Here is a 19,600-nt window from a genome sequence, read left to right on the forward strand (position 1 = left end):
TCCTTCCACAGTTAGTAATTTTTTGGGACATCAGTGAGTTGTGTGCCGGTTCTGGAACAAGGGGCCTAAACACACCAGTTGGCCCAGCTGCAAAGTGATTGGGCACCATTATGAAAAGACGCCCCCCTCTCTCACAGTTCACTGGAAGACTCCCTTCCTCCCCCACAGACACTGGGACCATACCACCCCCAATTCTTCAGTGGTATGTTTCCCCACCCCCCTCCCCAACATAGACTGCCGGCATGAGACCCTCCCAATTGGTCCTCCTTCATGACTTCTGACAAGCTCCCCCCTATTTAAGACCACCAACATGCCACCCCTTCTTGATTCTTATTGGACACTAACAGGGTGCCAATTGGCACTGCCAAATGGGCATTGACCAGCTATGACCCTGACCACCTGGGGGTTCAGTGACCTACAAGCCCCCTTGGCACGGTCATCGTGCCTGGTCTCCGTTATTGGAGTTTTAGGCCCAAACGCAATTTTCTGGGATTGGCCCAATCTGCACCAGATGCAGCGAGGGCAGAAAATCACCCCCAGCCTTTTTTTTCACAACTGTAGGCTAACAATATAATGGCAGCACTTGATTAAATATTAAATACTTTTTTTAATGTAAAATTGAGTTAATAGATATCTTTAATTGCAGCAAAATCACCAAATCAGTGTCCCTAATTTCTCATTTCCTATGTTTGAATTACAGTGCAGTCATTTGTTTTAATTCTTGGTCATTTATCAAATTTCAGCAGGAAAACCAAATGAGTCGTGTTTTTGTTCTGTTTTACCTGCCCATTTAGGCCACAGAGTTGCACCCAGCTGACATCAATGGCAAAGCAGATCCATACATTGTCATTAAACTGGGCAAGACAGAAATCAGAGACAAGGAGAACTACATCTCCAAGCAACTCAATCCTGTCTTCGGCAAGTAAGTCCACCAAGTACGGAGGAAGATATTCAGTGTTCCAGATAACAAGACCATAAACCCATCCTTAAGAAATTAGGCATTTGAGCAGTTTTATGATTTTGTCACACGCAGGGCCCAATGCTGTCACTTCATTAAGAAATCATCAATATTTGAGTGGGATGTTTTGCATAGTTCTGTCAAAAAACCAGGGGAGAAATAAATGGTTAAATAGCCTCTTCTTATGCTCGGGGCTTCTGTGGCAATAATCCAGACATTAAAACGAGAGCTTTCTTAGAGAAAACAATGACTATGGCAGCTGGAACATAGCTCAGATCAAACAATTTCTATCTTGTTACTCAACACAAAATTCTAATCCTGAGGGTGGGCTGGGGTTATTTCTGTCACGTTATTACAACAGTTTTGGGGCCTCTGAGGAATATTCCTGGGCTAGTCCATGGATCCTTGATAATCCCAGGGGAACTGGCACCTGTTGAAATCAGGCAGAAATTCTGTATTCAATTCAGGCTTCAAATTGAGTCTTTCCACATCTTCCTGACAGAGACTGTCAGTAAACTCTGTTCATCATGGGCCAGAACATATCTTTGGCTCCCCCTCTTGACATGACTGCAGAACGGCACACCAACTTTCCGCCTTTTACACTGAGAATCGCTTTTCCCCAGTGTGGAATCGACTCAGTCCCCAGGGGATGTGGGACAGGGCTCCGGCAGAAGCAAAACAGTGGGACGTAGTTCCAACTTATCATACTTCCAACAGCAACACTCCAGAGTTTGTACCCTAGGATCCCTAAATAGATATAAAGGATTATAGTTTCATTTTCATAAAGAAATTTGTTTTGTACCAGGCAATTATTATCCAAAAAGGGGAACTCTGATGATCATTTGTTACTTCAGTCAGTTACATCACATGATTTTATCTGCTGAAACAGGTCTTTTGATATTGAAGCCACATTCCCAATGGAGTCCATGCTGACAGTGGCTATATTTGACTGGGATTTAGTGGGTACAGATGATCTAATTGGAGAAACCAAACTGGACTTGGAAAATCGCTACTACAGCAAACACAGAGCAACGTGTGGCATTGCACAGCAATATTCTCTGTGAGTAATTTAACATTTCTTTGCATTTAGTCAACATATATGTTAAATTATCTTTGCACAAATGGGTGTTAATTTGCTTCTGTACTGATATCACCTGCAGAGTAATCAGGGCAGTCCAACAGCAATAAGTACAACAATTTATATTTATGTGGTACCTTTTAATGTAATAAAGCATCCCAGGGATATTATAAAACAAAAGATGACACTGAGCCACACTAGGAGGTATTAGATCAAATGACCGAATGTTTGGTCAAAGAGTTTTAAGAAGTGTCTTAAAGGAGGTAGTGAGGCTGAGAGATACTTGCAGGCTTGGCAACCAAAGACACGGCAGCCCAGATGGAGCAATTACAACCAGGAATGCACAAGGAGGCAGAATCAGAGAAACACAGATATCCTGGAAGGTTATTGGGCTGGAGGAGATTACAGAGATAGGGAGGGGCAAGGCCATGAAGTGATCTGGAAATAAGTATGATGCAAAGATAGTACTTTGGTGTTCCCAGTGCACGCAATGGGCTGGAAGGGATGAAAGCAGGTCAGGACGTTCTTCCATGAGATTGAGAGAGGAAAAGGAGCAGCAAGTGAAGAGGTGGAATGAGACAGAGTGGCACTGTGATGGCACATATAGGCCCAGGAGTGACAGAGAATAAGATTCAAGAGTTAAATATGTGGCTCAAAGATTAGTGTGGGAGACATAGGTTTCTATTCGTGGGACATTGATACCTGCACTGGGGAAAGTGAGAGCTATACCATTGGATCAATCTTCACCTGAACTGTGCTAGGACCAGCATTCTGATGAATCATGTAACTAAGGCAATAGGGAGGCCTTAAAACTAAATAGCAGAGCTAAGGGATCAAGTGTGGGAAGATGCAATATTTCAAGGACCCAAGCCAAGACAAGAGAGCAAAGGTAGCAATCAGGAGAATAACAGAGTGTGGCAGGGCAGGACAGAATACGCAACATTGAGTTAGTCAGCAGATAAAGCAAACAAAGGAAAGGATTCATAACAAAATGGGTGAATTAAGAGCTTGAATATAAGTAAATATGTACAAATTGAGAATCATTACAAAGACATAGCTGACAAGGACAGGGATCTGAGTTATCAAAGGTAAATGGCATTTTGGAAGGACGGGAAGCTAGGAAAAGGTCAAGGGGAAACTCTGCTAATGAATCATGACATTAATATATTAAAGAAGGATGACCTCAGTTCTAAAGATCAAGATTCAGTTTGGGTAGAAATATAAAATAGTAAAGGTGGAAGGTCACTTTTGGGAGTATATAGACCCTTTAATAGTAATCACATTCAGGACAGGGTATTCCATTCCAATTCTCTTCCCACTCCTGGTGATGCACTAAGGCAGATCTGTTTCCATAGAAAGTAATTCCTGAAACAGGTCACTAGTCTGTCACCAGGGCATTATAAATTGGGGGGTGCCACTTCACATCAATCATGGCTGACCAGGAATCTGTCCCGCTGTTACTGCCAGCCATTGGCAACCTGCTTGGCTGTGTTATGAACTTGTTCATCAATTCCTGGGCTTGGACTCAAACCTGGAGTATCTGGTTCAGGGGCAGGAATGTCACCCACTGCGCCACAAGACCTGGGGACAAGGTGTACAGGAGGAACTAATGGAGGCTTGTAACAAAGGAACAATGATAATCATGTGTGATTTTAACCTACATATAGATTGGACAAAGCAGATTTTCAAAGAAAGGCAGGAAGGTGAGTTCATTGAGTGTTTTCAGGACAGTTTCTTAGAGCAGCAAGTTCTGCAGCCAACCAGAGAACAGGCTATTCTGGTAATAAGCAATGAGACTTGATTAATGAATGACCTTATAGTCAAAGATGCCCTTAGGTAGCAGTGATCATAACATGATTTGAATTTTGCATTCAGTCTGAGGGAGATTAGAGTGAGTTTAAGACTAGTACTTTAAACTTAAATAACTTAAATTAATAAATGAGGGCATGGAGACAAATTTGGCTGAAGTTTACTGAAAATTTGGCTGAGGGATAAGTCAATGGCAGATATTTAAGGGGATATTTCATAACACTCAGCAAAGATACCTTCCAATGAGAAAGAAAGACTGTAGGGCAGAACACAACGTACCCGTGGCTAACTAAAGAAATTAAAGATTGAATCAAGTTGAAAGAATATCCACAAATGAGAAGTTTGGACAGAATATAAAAAAGAGCAAAAAATACAAAAAGATTAATGAGGGAGAAATTAGTGTAAGAATGAAAGCTGTCTAGAAATGTACAGGTGATTAAAAAAAAAATTAGGTGAGTGCAGGTTTTCTAGAAAGTGAGGCTGAGGATTAATAATATGGGACAACCAGGCCTGGGGCATGTCATCAGCAAGAGACTCAGCAGCATCCTGGGTGTTAGCATCCCTCTGAATGTCAGTTCACTGGGATATCCCTGCCTCCAGTGGATCTTCAGCTGTGAGGTGCTCACCAATGAATGCCCCAGAATCCTGCTCAATTAGTGACCCCCACCGACATGCCGGCTGTGGGTGACAGGTATGACCCCTTCTCAAGAGTGTGACTAGAAAAGTCCCCCTCTGAGCTGCTAGAGTCTAGTGTAGGTCAAGGGGACACGAGGATGGTCTGGCCTGTTCCACTAGTCAGTCTGCAAGAGAATGGACATGGCATCAGTACATTACAAGGAATACCAAGGGAACGTTGATTATTCACTTGAGACTTGAGGAATGAAAGCATATTTTTGAGGATTCTGATGTTTCTCTGCTGCCCCCACTTCACCAGCAGTGCAGGCATGTTCTTTCTCCTCCCCAGCCAGGTTAAGGACTCATTCTCCAAAACATGTATGGTTCTCAATTTGGGTACGACTCCAGCTGGCTGCACCTGCTCGCGGCTGTTGTGGTTGAGTTTTTCCTGCAATGGCACAGAGGGGTAGAGTATAGGTGGGAGTATTGACATTTAAGATGGTGATGAGGTATGGTAAGTGTGGAAATTGGGTGGGAGCTGGAATGTGAGGGGGAACATGGTGATTGTGGGAGGGAGGGGGGAGCTTGGTGCCTGGCATTGGCAAAGGCCAAGATGACTGAGTGAGAAAAAGAATTGGGGATACGAGGCTTGTGCGAGGGGATCCAGTAAGAGACTTGGGGTTAGTCATCTTCGGACGCTGCTGCCCCATCCTCTTCTGGAGTGGGCTTGCATTGCCCAGGGGTATGACTGGTGCAGTGTTCCAGTGGGCGTGGTGGCCCTGCTGGAAAGCCATCTCCTGGGGGGAGATTAGAGTGTATCCCGTCTCTGCTTCACTCCATCCAGCATCCTGTGAGGGCCTTCTTGCCTACTAGCCGAGGCAGTTGTTGTGGAACCAATGCTGGGGAGCCGTTTATATGGAGCTGCTCAGTACCTGCAGCAGTTCAGTCATTGAGGGGTGGGTGAATCAGAGGGAACGCTTTGCAGGAGCTGTGTGAAACTTGTGGGCATAAAAATTATTATTAATGAGGCATAAGATTCAGCCTCACCAGAGAGAGGTTGCAAAATCCTGGCTGATATGTGGTAGAACTGGCAGGTTTTCAAATTGTAATGGCAAAATTACAATCTGCCAACTGACTTGATTAACAAGCCAGAGCCAATAAGAGTTTCACACTTCTAATACTGCTGGGGAGGAACTGCTACAAATTATATTCTGCCCTAAATCCATCTGATGAAGAAAGGAAACAGATCACTGTGGGCACTATTTTACATTCTGATTTTAAATGCTGCACAAACTTGAAACTGAGAATGTTTCGGATCTGACTTGTAGACCCGTTCTCCGGTGCCCCTGTTTGCACTCTGCCTGCAAAAATATCAGCGATTCCCGAATCTCACTGCACAAGCCTGTGGGCGGTGCTTAACACACCCAAAATCATGCAGCTCCAATCAGCGCCTCCAACTGCACGTGCGCAGAAAAAGTGATAGAATGCAGCTCCCCTACCACATTGCTCCCAGGCCGGATAATGCCACCCCCTGGCCCCCCACATATATTCACAGGCCCTTTCCCCCCCCCTTCCCCCCCCACTGATTTCAGGCAGAGAGGCAGCCGACCTCCCCATTCCCCTCACTGATCTCAGGCAGAGTAGCAGCGGAGCCCGCCCCCCTCCACCCCCCCCGCCCAATCCACCAATCTCAAACAGAGAGCCATCAGACACTTGGCACTTACTTCCTCACTAACTGGAATGCCAGAATCGGACTTTTGTGGAGCATTGTTTTGCGCCAATTCTGGATGGGCAAATGCAGTGGCAAAGGGGAAAGTGCCGGTAAGATTGGGTGTGCAGCCCATTAAAGCAATTTAAATGGCCATCGTGCCCATTTCAGGCACGGTCCTGATTGCGACCACTTTTGGGCCCTAGTAAAGGGGGAACCGGCATGAAGGCAGGCGCGGATCGCACTATTCACCTGACACCCTATTTTATCAAATTTTCACACCCGAAAATAGGCGCAACCTGGTAGTAATATTGGGTTCTGTGATTCTGAATGACTTGTGTACACATTTTGAACCCTCAATGCATGTAACTTATAAAGGCTATGTATTCAATGCTAGAGCTCAAGGGGATAAATGGCCGATTAAATAGTATATGACTGCAGTAACACAGCTTGCAGAATCATGTGAATTTGGCAGATAATATATTGATTTAAGATACAATACCCTTAGTTATACAAGTACCCCTCAGTGAGAAAAAGAGGAGATGCTAAGAGGCCAGACTTAGAACAGATACCTTGAAGAGTTGAGGCTAGAGGAGATAAGGGGAGGCAAGGCCATGGATATATTTGAAAATAAGAATGAGAATTTTGAAATCAAGCTGTTGCTTAATCAGGAAACAATGTAGGCCAGCAAGCCCTGAGTTGATGGGTGAAAGTTAAGAAACAGGCCAGGAGAGCCTTGGAAAAGCCAATACAAAAGATAACCAAGACATTGATGAGGGTTTCAATAGCAAATAAGCTGAGGCAGGAGTGCAGCCGGCTATGTTACAGAAGTAGTAATAGGTGGATTTGTGTTCAGAAGCTCATCTCGGGCAAATATGGCACCAAGGTTACGAACAGCCTGGTTCAACCTAGAGAACTTCAGGGGAGAGGAATGGTGCCAATGGCTGGGCCAAGAAGTTTGCGGTGCAGTTCGAAAGCAATGAATTCTGTCTCCCCAGTGTTTAAATTGAAGGAATTCCTACTCGCTCTGTACTGAATGTCTAACAGTTTAGACATTTTATTCTAAAATTTTGTTTAATTAACCAAATTTCGGTTCATCAGCTGCTGGGGTATGATTTGAACACTTGTCTCCAGATTGTTTGTACAAGTTCATGGATTATTAGTCTAAAATATTATCACTATACTGTCATACAAATTGGAGGATGGTGCAGTCAACCACTTCAAAAGCTGCTGAGAAGGATGGAGGGGGGCATAGTTTGACTTTATCAGAGCAATACAGGATGTAACTTGTGACTTTGATAAGAGATGTTTCCATACTGTGGTCGGGGCAAAAACCTGATTGAGAGATTCAAACATGGAGGAAAGATGAGTTTGGCTTTGAATTTGCAAGGCAACAGCATGTAAAGGATTCTGGTACAAAAGGGAGGTTACTGATTGGGCAGCGTTTACAAAGAGTATTGTTTCTTGAGAGGGATGCAGGACACAGATTTGGAGGCTGGAGCTACAGAACCTGAAGAGAGGGAGCAATTAACAATACCACTTCAACATGGGAGGCAGGGAGGGAAGTAGGGCCATCAGAGCTTTAGTGGAAATAGGCTTCAGAGAGCAGAAGGAACATTGAAGTGTAAGCTCCCCACAGGTATGCAGTCTCACACCAGTGTTAGAGAAGTCCAGCTTAAAGAACACATTATGAACTATAGAAATGTTGTAGTAGATAATAAAATATGCCATCAGGTTAGGTTACTGAGTTTAGGACAACTATAGAACTATGGGTGGAATTTTACCGGCATGTCCGCCTGAGATTCGTACAGCCCGCTCGAGGCCAAGGGAGAATGCTGTTCTCCAAGGTACATTCCGTTCTTTGTCTTCAGTTGGTTAAATTCTATAGATTTTGCACATTAGGCTAGCAAAGTTTACTGATGTGTTGTCCCTGTACACAGTCATGGATACAATATGTGGAGAGATCCTGTGAAACCTACGCAGTTGCTAACCAAACTCTGTAAAGAAGGCAAAGTAGATGGACCTCACTTTGGACCAGGAGGAAGAGTGAAAGTCGCAAACAGAATCTTTACAGGGCCAACAGAGATCGAGGATGAAAATGGTATGGAAGTAATTGTTTTGTCATTGAACTACTTGTGCCCTATCAGAGGTATTTTTGTTCCATCCCTCCCACTACACTCCGCCCTCCCATCACCCCACCCCCATGTTCTACAGTTTCTTAAAAATTGTTCATCTCCAGCATCTTAAAGTCAACCAGAAACACTGCACAGATCTTTGCTGGTCAGGTGGGCAACCCAATACAAGGAGAGTATATGTGACACAGGCATGCATGGTAGCTGGCAGGACCTCCCCCTGAACTTTATGGGTAGCAACCAAATGTGGCTGCTGTTTTATTCAGATGCTGACAGCTTAGTGTCCTCAGCAAAGCCACCAGTGGTCATTGCTGACGAAAGCTATCTTCAGCAGAAGGGGAATAAAATTCAAACCTTTGAAGGGCCGAGTGCTGGGGAAACCGCTACGGCCTTCCTTGCCTGTCACAGCGTGTTTGCTTTAAAACACCTTCCCACAGTACCCACCCTCATTGCCCCCCCAGCCACCTCCAACCCACATCTGGGCTGCTGCTGGGAGGTCACCTCCATTCAGCTAAAGCCTTTGTCACAAAGTAGGGAGTAGTTGACAGCATTGTAAGATGTATGGTCCTTAAGGTGATATTTTCAAATGTAAATTGGCTGTTTGTCCAATACTGCTATCAGTAAAATTCCCCAATGACTGGATATAGTCAGGGAGCTGATCTGACATAGCTCTGTGACTTTACCAGCAGTGAGCTGCCCAACAACCGCACCCCCCTACCATAACCTCACCCTGCCAGCAGTAAAATGCATCCGATTACTTCCGTTTCTCTTTCCACGTATGTTACCTGACCTACTGAGTGTGCCTAGCATTTTCTGTTCTACAGCAAGCTTTCCAACACCTACAGTTTTGCTTTTGTATTTTGAGAATTGTGATGGTATGAATCATATATAATATTTAACATATAATTCCAGAAATTGTTCCATGGGTAAATAGTGTATTTTAATGCACTATTTTAGAACAAGGCATTGTTCTAAATTTCTCATGCTGCTGCTTTAGCAGAGCTGCTAATTATTTATTTTAAAATAAGAGGCGCTCCTCTACTAAAACAACATAGGAAGGAACTGTGTGCCATTATAGTAACTATTCATATTCTAGTCCATTTGCGCTTCATTTCAGCCTTATGAAATGTAAAGCTTTCGTAATCCATTTTATAAACGTACAAACATATGAAATAGGAGCAGTAGGCCATTCAACCCCTTGAGCCCACTTCACCATTTAATAAAATTACGGTTATGTTTGTGTTTTGAATTCCACATCCCCATCAAACCCCGATAACCTTAGAATCTTGTTAGGCAAGGGAATCAATCTACCTTCACCTTAAAATATTCAATATTCTCCACTGCAAAGAGTTCCACAGTTGCACAACCTTCCAAGGGAACAAACTTCTCCTCACATCTGTCTTAAAAGGGAACCCCTAATTTTCAAACAGTACCATTTAGTTCTGGACTCGCCCATAAGAGGAAACATCCTTTCAATGTTCACCTTGTCAATGTCGCTCAGAATCTTACTTACTTCAGTCAAGTCACCTCTCACTCTTCTAAACTCCAGTGGAAACAAGCCCAGCCTCTCCAACCTTTCCTCATAAAACATTGCCCATTAGTGAGCCTCCTCTGAACCACCACCTACACATTTACATTTTTCCTTAAATAAGGAGACCAAAACTGCACACGGTATTCAAGATGTGGGCCGTGATTCTCCCTTTGCAGCCCGTCACTTTTCTGGCAGATCCGACCAGGAGATGTGTGTCTGCGGCTTTGAACTGGGGTTTGCATATGTGCTGGGAACATACGCGCATCTCCCAGAGCCGGCAAACAGTTGCCAGCCAGACCACACTAGAAACCAGCTGGAAAGCAGGTACGAAATATAAATCGGTTTTTAATCTATTTTAAATACATATTTTGGTTAATTATTGGGACCTTTCGGATCTTGATTGAATCTCTGACCCCCGCCAGGAGTTGTTCATTCTAGCAGGGTTCAGTCTAGCTCCGCACATTCAGGGAGCTAGTGAGAGACCCCACCAGAATGAAGGGGGGCAATTGGGGCCCCCCAGGAGGGTCAGGTGGCAATTGCCCAAAGGGCAAAGTGCCTATCCCCAGGGGGCACCTTGGCACTGCCCATCAGGCATCAGGCAGTGCCAAGGGGGTAAGGCCTATTATAGGCAGGGCCTAGGTGCGATTGGTGGGGGTGTAGGGGTCCTGCCACTCTACATAGGGATCAGTCTGGGACGGAGGCAGGGCAGCGATTAGGGCAGACTAAAGGGGGTGGTGGGGGTGTGATGGATCTGACCCCAGGGAGTCTGCCAGGGTGAGGGGGACTGGGGGGCGGGGGGGAAATCACCACTGCTGGGGAGTGGGACCTGGGCATCGGGGCACTCTGGGACAATGGGATCAGGGGAACAAGCTGGCCTGGGAATTGTTGTGGGAGCTGCGATCAACCCATGGGAAGGGTCTGGAGAGACAGCACTGTTGGGGTCCCAATTGGGCTGGCCAGCAAATGGAGAGTCTTACAGATCGGAGCCACTGTGCATGCGCAGAGTCATGATGTGGAGATGCCGGCATTGGACTGGGGTAAACACAGTAAGAAGTCTCACAACACCAGGTTAAAGTCCAACTAGTTTACTTCATAGTAAACCCACAAGCTTTCGGAAACTGTGTTCCTTTGTCAGGTGTATGGAAAGTTCTGATCAGAGAAGGGCATATAAAGGCACACACAGTTTACAGAATACTGATTAGAATGTGAGTCTTTACAGCTAACCTGCTATTCAAGTCTTAAAGATGCGGACAATGTGAGTCGAGATAGTTTTAAGCATGGGTTAAAGAGATATATATTGACTCCACTCACAGTGTCTGCACCTTTAAGTCTTGAATAGCAGGTTAGCTGTAAAGACTTGCATTCTAATCAGTATTCTGTAAACTGTGTGTGACTTCATACGCCCTTCTCTGATCAGAACCTTCCACACACCTGATGAAGGAACAGTGTTTCCGAAAGCTTGTGGGTTTACTATCAAATAAACTGATTGGACTTGAACCTGGTGTTATGAGACTTCTTAATGCACAGAGTTCCAGAACTGTCAGACTCCAGTACGAGGAGGCCCCTCCCCTTGGGTTTTTAATGAGATTCCCATCTGGGCCCTCTGTAGTGCACAGAGGCAGAGATTCAGGTGAGAAGCTGAACTGTCAGATCAGATGGGATTTAGAACAGTTTTACCGCCAATTCTGCACTTTTGGGAGAAGCACCCCTGTGGTCTCAGCAATGCTCTGTATAACTGAAGTATAACATCCTTACATTTATGTTCAATTCCTCTCATAATAAAGGCTGGCATTCCATTAACCTTTTTAATTGCTTCCTATACCAGAATATTACCTGCACCTCTGCACTTCGGAATTCTGCAGCTCTTTGCTCTGCTTCATTATTCTTCCTGCCAAAATGAACAACTTCACATTTTCCCAGATTATATTCCATCTGCCAAATCTTTGCCCACTCACTTAAATTATCTGTATCTGTCTGCAACCTTTTTGCATCTGCTTCACAACATACTTTCCTATCTATCTTTGTGTTATCTGCAAATTTGGCTACCATGCCTTCACTTCCTTCATCTAAGTCATGATGTAAATTATAAAAAGTTCAGGCCCCATCAGAGATCACTAGTTGTAACATCCTGCCAGTCAGACACACACCTATTGATACATGCTCTTTATTCCTGCCAGCTCACCAATGTTTTATCCACACTGATATGCTGCACTATGAACTTTTATTTTCCGCAATAATCTTTGATGTGGCACCTTATCAAATGCATTCCGGAAATCCAAGTATTAATTTTAATTTGCTATCCCATTAGTGTGTTATTTTACTTCTAGTTACAATATAGATTATTTTGAAATAATGGTGTAAACATAAGCATGGAAGGGTGTGGAGTTTCTGGAGCTCTTTTCTGTTTTGTACACATAAAAATGTTTTCATTCTGGAAACTTTATTATTTTTTTCCAAATAGTTCAATGTATGTTTAATTATCCTAATATGTGTGGCAGACAGCTGAGACTCGTCACCATCATTGCAACTTCATCCTGGAAAATATTCACGACTAACATTTGGAAATGTAGTCAGTCTAATTTGACTGATCTTTTTCATTTCTCCTAATTAGGCATAAAGAAAGAGACTGACGAACATTTGTCCCTGATTGTTCTACATCACTGGAAGGATGTGCCACGAGTTGGCTGCAAGTTGGTTCCTGAACATGTGGAAACCAGGCCTCTGCTAAACCCTGACAAACCAGGCATCGAGCAGGTACAGAAAACAAAGCATGAAGAAGGTGTTGGGGGAAAAAAAAATTGGCTGAGATAATAAGTGTGGATAATAATAAGATGATAATTAGCAGGGACCTTGTCTATCAAGAATGTGTTTCAAAAATTGGAGGGCCACAGACTACAATTTTCTAATCAGAATGGGTTGGAAAATTGTGAACAGCATACATTCAAATTTCAGTTACATACTGTCAACAGGCTCTCCATCTGGACCATGGATAATGTAGCGAAGTTTAATTCCTATTTAAGACTAATTTTAGTTCAGTCATTCGGGAATCTAAACCTAGCATGAAATTCAGTTGCTCTCTATGCATTAGGTCAGATTGCTTTCAGAGAAATCCCTGAGCAGCATCTATGATTGATGCAAATTGATATTGTGAATTAATGTCCACAATAACGCCATAGAACTATCACTACAACTGTCAGACTAAAGAACAAAGCAGCAGTGCTTTGTTCACGTTCATTTAGAAAGAACAAACTACTAATAATAGGATAGCCTGTATATAAAGGTCAATTTATAACCTGTTGAATAGTATTTTTTATTAAACCAGGCCTGATAATAACAGTTTGTTCTGTATATTAAGTGATCCAACTTTGCCTTGTTACAAAGGCCAGAATTCTCTCAAAAAAAATTCTAAGTTTCGAATTCGTGTGAAATCTGGACTAATTCGCATGAAAACTGGAGACGAGCAAGCCTGGGGACTTCAGTCCCAGGCCCGCTAATCACATTTAAAATATATTTAAATAAGTATTGAAATTACTTCCTGTCAGCCAATTTCAGGCGCAAAGCAGACGCCACCGAAAATCTGGCAATGGGAGACGCTATCGGAGAGAGAACACATTCGCGAATCCTGAGCATCACCCGCTGTGAGATTCTCCCAGCCCACTGTGCTAAAAAATTAGCTCAGCGGGATGGGAGAATCACGGCAAATGCTGACCTCTGTAGTAGCATCCTAATCTGAGAATAGTTCATCAGTTGAGCCAGTGTTTCATTGAATTGAAAGAACAAACATTGCCAGATAACAGTCACAATCATGATGAATCGCCCATGTAACATCAGTTAGGTTTGTACATTTTGATGTGACTGTCATCCAGGCAATGTTCGAGGTTGGGGGGAGCCTTTAACTGAGGAGTAATCTGCATTGATAAACAATGAACCAATAAATTTGAATACTTTCAAAATGCCGGTTCTCATTGTACTGTCAACATAATTCCAAAAGATATGAGGATGAAAGGCATCCTAACACGCAATTATCAAAAAATAAATAATCAAGGTTGTTTGATTCTGGACGCAGACAATGAGCCTGATTTTACCAACGATTTGCGCCCGTTTTCGAGCACGAAATCATGCTAAAGTCAGGTGCGCGGTCTTTATCGCAATCTGTACCGAGTCTGAGCAGATCACCACATTACTGAGACCCACGAATGGCAGGGATCCGTTCCATGCCCAAATCGGGCGCAATGACGATTTAAATGCATTTGCATGCATTTAAATTGAATTAATTAACTGCCCTCCCAACTCTATCAGCATTTCCCCCTTTACCACCACGTTTACCAATCCAGAACCACACTTTCAGGGACCTGCTGAATAAAAGTCTGAATCGGGTGCTCCAGCCTCTGAAGAGCACGTTCAGTGATTCCAACGGCTCTCTGACTCAGATCTGTGGAGGGGATGGGGGTGGAGGCAGATCAGGTCATTGGAGGGGGGGAGGAGGGGGGTGAGGTCGGATCGTTGTCTGTTTGCGGGGGGAGGAGGAGGAGGCAGGTCAGATGGATCTCTAGTGGGGGGGCAGGGGGGTCCGCTGCCACACTGTGTGCGATCGGTGGGGGGAGAGGGGGGCAAGGGTGATGATCGGTCTGGGTAGTGGGGGTTGGATAAGGGAGGCAGTGGTGTGTGTGTGTGTGTGTGTGTGTGTGTGTGTCCTTTATTCACCTGCCCCCCCCCCCCCACTACCCACACACATCACTGCCCCCCCCTTATCCATCCCCCCACTACCCAGACCAATCGCCACCCCTGCCCCCCTCCCCCCCCCCAACTAATCACCCGCAGAGTGGCAACGGACCCCTCTGTCCACCCCCCCCCCCCCCCCCCCCCTCAACCAGGGATCCATCTGCACCCCCTCCAAAACAACTTACCTGCTTCCCTCCTCCCGAGTTACACCTTCATTCCTGCTTTTCACTCCCGGGCCACTCACTCCGCTTTCAGCTGCTCGAGAGTGATCTGATATGGGCGCGCTTTTTCAATTTTTTTTCTAACCGCGCATGTGCAGCACACATCGGACTGGAGATGGCTGAGAGTGTATGGAGGCGCCTGAAAGCGGATTTCTAAGTCGGATCTGTATTACGCCCAGAATCGGCACTTAGAATGAAAATGGTAAAATCGGGCCCAATGAATTACATCATGTGAACATGGTGGGGTCCGGCTGAAGTCAGAGAAGGTAATGGAATAAAAAAATTGGACATTTCAGTAGTTTAAGAACGTCACCAGCAAATTGTTTGGATCTGTTAAATTTTCTACCATGAGTTGTCCTAATTGATCTCTCACCTGCTGACTTTCTCTGCACAGAGGTTCAGCTGCTCTACAAAGCTGGCAGCAGCACTAAGCTGGGGGATCCCTTCGCTACCATGTATGAGAGGCGATGGCCTAGTGGTATTATCACTAGATTATTAATCCAGAAACTCAGCTAGTGTTCTGGGGAACCCAGGATTGAATCCCATCACGTCAGATAGTGGAATTTGAATTCAACACGAAGTATCTGGAATTAAGAATCTACTGATGACCATGAAACCATTGCCGATTTTCGGAAAAACTCATCTGGCTCACTAGTGTCCTTTAGGGAAGGGAATCTGCCATCCTTACCTGGTCTGGCCTACATGTGACTTCAGGATCACAGCATTGTGATTGACTCTCAAATGCCCTCTGAGCAAGGGCAACTAGAAATGAGCAATTAATACTGGCCCAGCCGGCGATGCCCATGAATTAATTCTACAATTCTTACTCCTGAGCTGAACAGAGAAGCCACTGTAGCTTTCCTGTGGTGTGAAAAATAATGGGCAGAGGAGCTTGAGCCCTAACAGATCCAAACAGCTAATAGAAACATAGAACAGTACAGCACAGTACAGACCCTTCGGCCCTCACTGTTGTGCCGAGCTATGTCCAAAGCCAAGATCAAGCTATCCCACTCCCTATCATTCTGGTGTGCTCCATGTGCCTATCCAATAACCGCTTGAAAGTTCCTAAAGTGTCTGACTCCACTGTCATACCAGGCAGTGTATTCCACATCCCAACCACTCTGAGTGAAGAATCTACCTTGGACATCCCTCCTATATCTCCCACCATGAACCTTATAGTTATGCCCCTAGTAACAGCTACATTCACCCGAGGAAATAGTTTCTGCACATCCACTCTATCTATCCCCCTCATCATCTTATTAACCTCTAGTCAGTTGCCTCTAATCCTCCTCCGCTCTAAAGAAAAAAGCCCCAGCTCCCTCCAACCTTTCCTCATAAGACCTACCCTCCAAACCAGGCAGCATCCTGGTAAATCTCCTTTGCACTCTCCCCAATGCTTCCACATCCTTCTTATAATGAGGTGACCAGAACTGCACACAATATTCCAAATGTGGTCTCACCAAGGTCCGGTATAGTTGCAGTAAAACCCCACGGCTCTTAAACTCAAACCCCCTGTTAATAAACGCTAACACATTATAAGCCTTCTTCACGGCTCTATCCTTCAGGGATCTGTGAATATGAACCCCACAATCTCTCTGTTCCTCTACATTCCTCAGACCCCTGCCATTGACCCTGTAATCCGCATTCAAGTTTGTCCTACCAAAATGAATCACCTCGCACTTATCAGGGTTAAACTCCATCTGCCACTTTTCGACCCAGCTCTGCATTCTATCAATGTCTCTTTGCAGCCCACAAGAGCCATCCACCTCAGCCACTACTCCACCAATCTTGGTGTCAACAGCAAATTTACTGACCCACCCTTCAGCCCCCTCTTCCAAGTCATTGATAAAAATCACAAAAAGCAGAGGACCCAGCACTGATCCCTGTGGTACACCGCTGGTAACTGGCCTCCAGTCTGAAAATTTTTCCTCCACCACCACCCTCTGCCTTCTATGAGACAGCCAGTTACTTATCCAATCGGCCAAATTTCCATCTATCCCACAACTCCTTATCTTTTCCAGGAGCCTACCATGGGGAACCTTATCAAAGGCCTTACTAAAATAAGGCATTTTAACTTGTCAGGAAAAGTAGGAGTACTCAACCAAACCGCCCAAGAAAAGCTTAGACTTCCACTCCCAGGGACCCCATTTTTCAAATGCAGGACAGCCAATCCCAACACTGGAGATTTTATGGACAATTTTGCAGTCAGACAGATGATTTAAAGATAATTAATTTGGAATTCCCTTTCTGCACAATTTTCAGGGTCGCATTGAATTGTTCGTTGACATGTTTCCAAAGGACATGCCTGCTCCAGGAGCTCCAATTGACATATCACCACGGAAACCAAAGAAGTAAAGTATTCTCATTATTTAGGAGTGTACAATATAACAAATTTAACTCCACACAGCTGCTCTTTTATGCATATTTTACTGATTCAATGTACATTTATAATATCTTCTTTTGTTGTTTCTGCATTAACTAACACATTTATCTCCAGGAATGCCTAAACGTTAGTTGAAAAGGAAGTCAAGAGATATCAATATATTGTAACAGCTGCTCGGTGCATTACACTCGAGGATCAATTCAAGCAGCAGATGTTTTTGCTTATTTTAATCTCTAATCGTTCACAGCATTCTTTAATTCCTGAGAATCTGATTCTAAATGTATCTTTCTTCCATTTGAGAGAAGTGAGTAAGAGAATCCAGGAGTAGAAGCAACACCGTAGACAATATAGTATATGTTCATAGGTTATTTCCTCCCCAGAGAAAGCAAATCCAATAATCACAGGAGGAAGAAAGCATCCTCAGCACAACACAATTTTTTTTATGTTCCAAAGACGATTGTAACCAAGTGCTTTAAAATGGGGTAGGTTTCATCCAGTTAGCTTTTTCTGTTGAAACAAACATTCCCATCTCTTTCATTTGGATATTGTATAATTAGTTTATCAAATGACAACATTTCTTTTGGTAGCTAGTGTCATCCTGACTACTACTAGCTCTTAATTTCTCAAATCCTGGTTTGAATCCAAATCAAATCCAAAATGGGCAGAACTTTCCCAATATTTTTTGAGAAGGTGACCAAAGAGGTGGATGGGGGCAAGGCAGTTGACGTGGTATACATGGATTTTAGTAAGGCGTTCGATAAGGTTCACCATGGTAGGCTTCTGCAGAAAATGCAGATGTATGGGATTGTGGGTAATCTAGGAAGTTGGATCAGGAATTGGCTATCAGATAGGAGACAGAGGGTGGTGGTGGATGGTAAATATTCATCATGGAGTACAGTTACGAGTGGTGTGCCTCAGGGATCTGTTTTGGGGCCACTGTTGTTTGTAATTTTTATTAATGATCTGGATGAGGGTATAGTTGGGTGGATTAGTAAATTTGCTGATGACACCAAAATTGGAGGTGTGGTAGATTGTGAGGAAGGGTGTCATAGTCTTCAGGGAGACTTAGATAGGTTGCAGAGCTGGGCCGAGAGGTGGCGGATGGAATTTAATGCGGAGAAGTGTGAGGTAATTCACTTTGGTAGGAGCAACAGATGTGTCGAGTACAGGGCTAACGGGAGGACTTTGAATAGTGTGGATGAACAGAGGGATCTAGGTGTGTGTGTACATAGATCCCTGAAAGTTGGGAATCAAGTAGATAAGGTTGTTAAGAAGGCGTACGGTGTCTTGGCGTTTATTGGTAGGGGGATTGAATTTAGGAGTCGCAGTGTAATGTTGCAACTGTACACTACTCTAGTGCGGCCGCACTTGGAGTACTGTGTGCAGTTCTGGTCCCCGCATTACAAGAAGGATGTGGAGGCGTTGGAGAGGGTGCAGAGGAGGTTTACTAGGATGTTGCCTGGTATGGTGGGGAGGTCCTATGAGGAGAGACTGAGGGATTTAGGGTTGTTTTCGTTGGAAAGAAGGCGGCTAAGAGGGGATCTTATTAAAACATATAAGATGATTAGAGGTTTAGATAGGGTGGATAGTGATAGCCTTTTTCCTCGGATGGAGAAAGCTAGCACGAGGGGGCATGGCTTTAAATTAAGGGGGGGTAGCTACAGGACGGATGTCAGGGGTAGGTTCTTTACCCAGCGGGTGGTGAGGGATTGGAATGCCCTGCCTGCTGCAGTTGTAAATGCGTCTAGTTTGGGGGCGTTTAAGAGATCTCTGGATAGGTTTATGGACGAAAAGGGATTGGTATAGGCTAGTGGGTCATTGTTTTTGTAACTGGTCGGCGCAACATCGTGGGCCGAAGGGCCTGTTCTGCGCTGTAATGTTCTATGTTCTATGTTCTATGTTCTATTTGTCTGAGTGTCAGGCTCCAGATGTACAGCTACTTTTTCACTCCAGATTTTCTGGCACTCTGAGTTCAGAATCTAGATCTATCTGATTCTGAATCTGAGCAGAAGTTTTCTCCACCAGTGACTGATTTTACTCTTGACCTTCACTTAAAATTTCCACTTCATGTCTATCCAATAATGACTTGGATTTGAACAGGTTCAGGCACGATTTGTGTTGGAGTAACTATTGATACTCTCCACATATCCAACTACCCAATTCGTCAGATTAGTTCGATTCTTTCCAACTCCCTCTTCCTCATGCACCTTTTGAAGGTAAACAATGATATATATGTACCAACCTAACCTTTCCACTACCAAACATCTAAAGCTCAAATGCTTTCATAACTCTTCCTGGTAACAACTTCACCTGCTTAATGATGTTCTTTCACCTTCAGTTCAATCTCACTCTATCCCATCATGACTCTCATTCTGCCTGATTTGTTGTCCTAGAATCATAGAATCCTACAGTGCAGAATGAGGCCATTTGGCCCATCGAGTCT

General features: G+C 44.2%; 1 protein-coding gene across 4 annotated transcripts in view; it reads left to right on the forward strand.

Moving 5' to 3' along the window:
* Positions 1-19,600, forward strand: part of otofa (otoferlin a) — a 335,468-nt gene that overhangs the window by 287,695 nt on the left and 28,173 nt on the right. For 3 of the 4 annotated variants that reach the window (XM_080193269.1, XM_080193267.1, XM_080193268.1), the window contains exons 39-43: positions 795-922; positions 1,848-2,018; positions 8,109-8,277; positions 12,451-12,585; positions 17,037-17,125. In XM_080193269.1, coding sequence (XP_080049395.1) covers positions 795-922; positions 1,848-2,018; positions 8,109-8,277; positions 12,451-12,585; positions 17,037-17,125 — 692 coding nt within the window. Of the gene's footprint in view, positions 1-794; positions 923-1,847; positions 2,019-8,108; positions 8,278-12,442; positions 12,586-17,036; positions 17,126-19,600 lie in introns of all 4 variants that reach the window. The other variant, XM_080193270.1, reaches the window with a different exon arrangement.

This window comes from Carcharhinus amblyrhynchos, chromosome 7 (genome assembly GCF_965287045.1).
Source record: "Carcharhinus amblyrhynchos chromosome 7, sCarAmb.v2.hapA, whole genome shotgun sequence".
Lineage (NCBI taxonomy): Eukaryota > Metazoa > Chordata > Chondrichthyes > Carcharhiniformes > Carcharhinidae > Carcharhinus > Carcharhinus amblyrhynchos.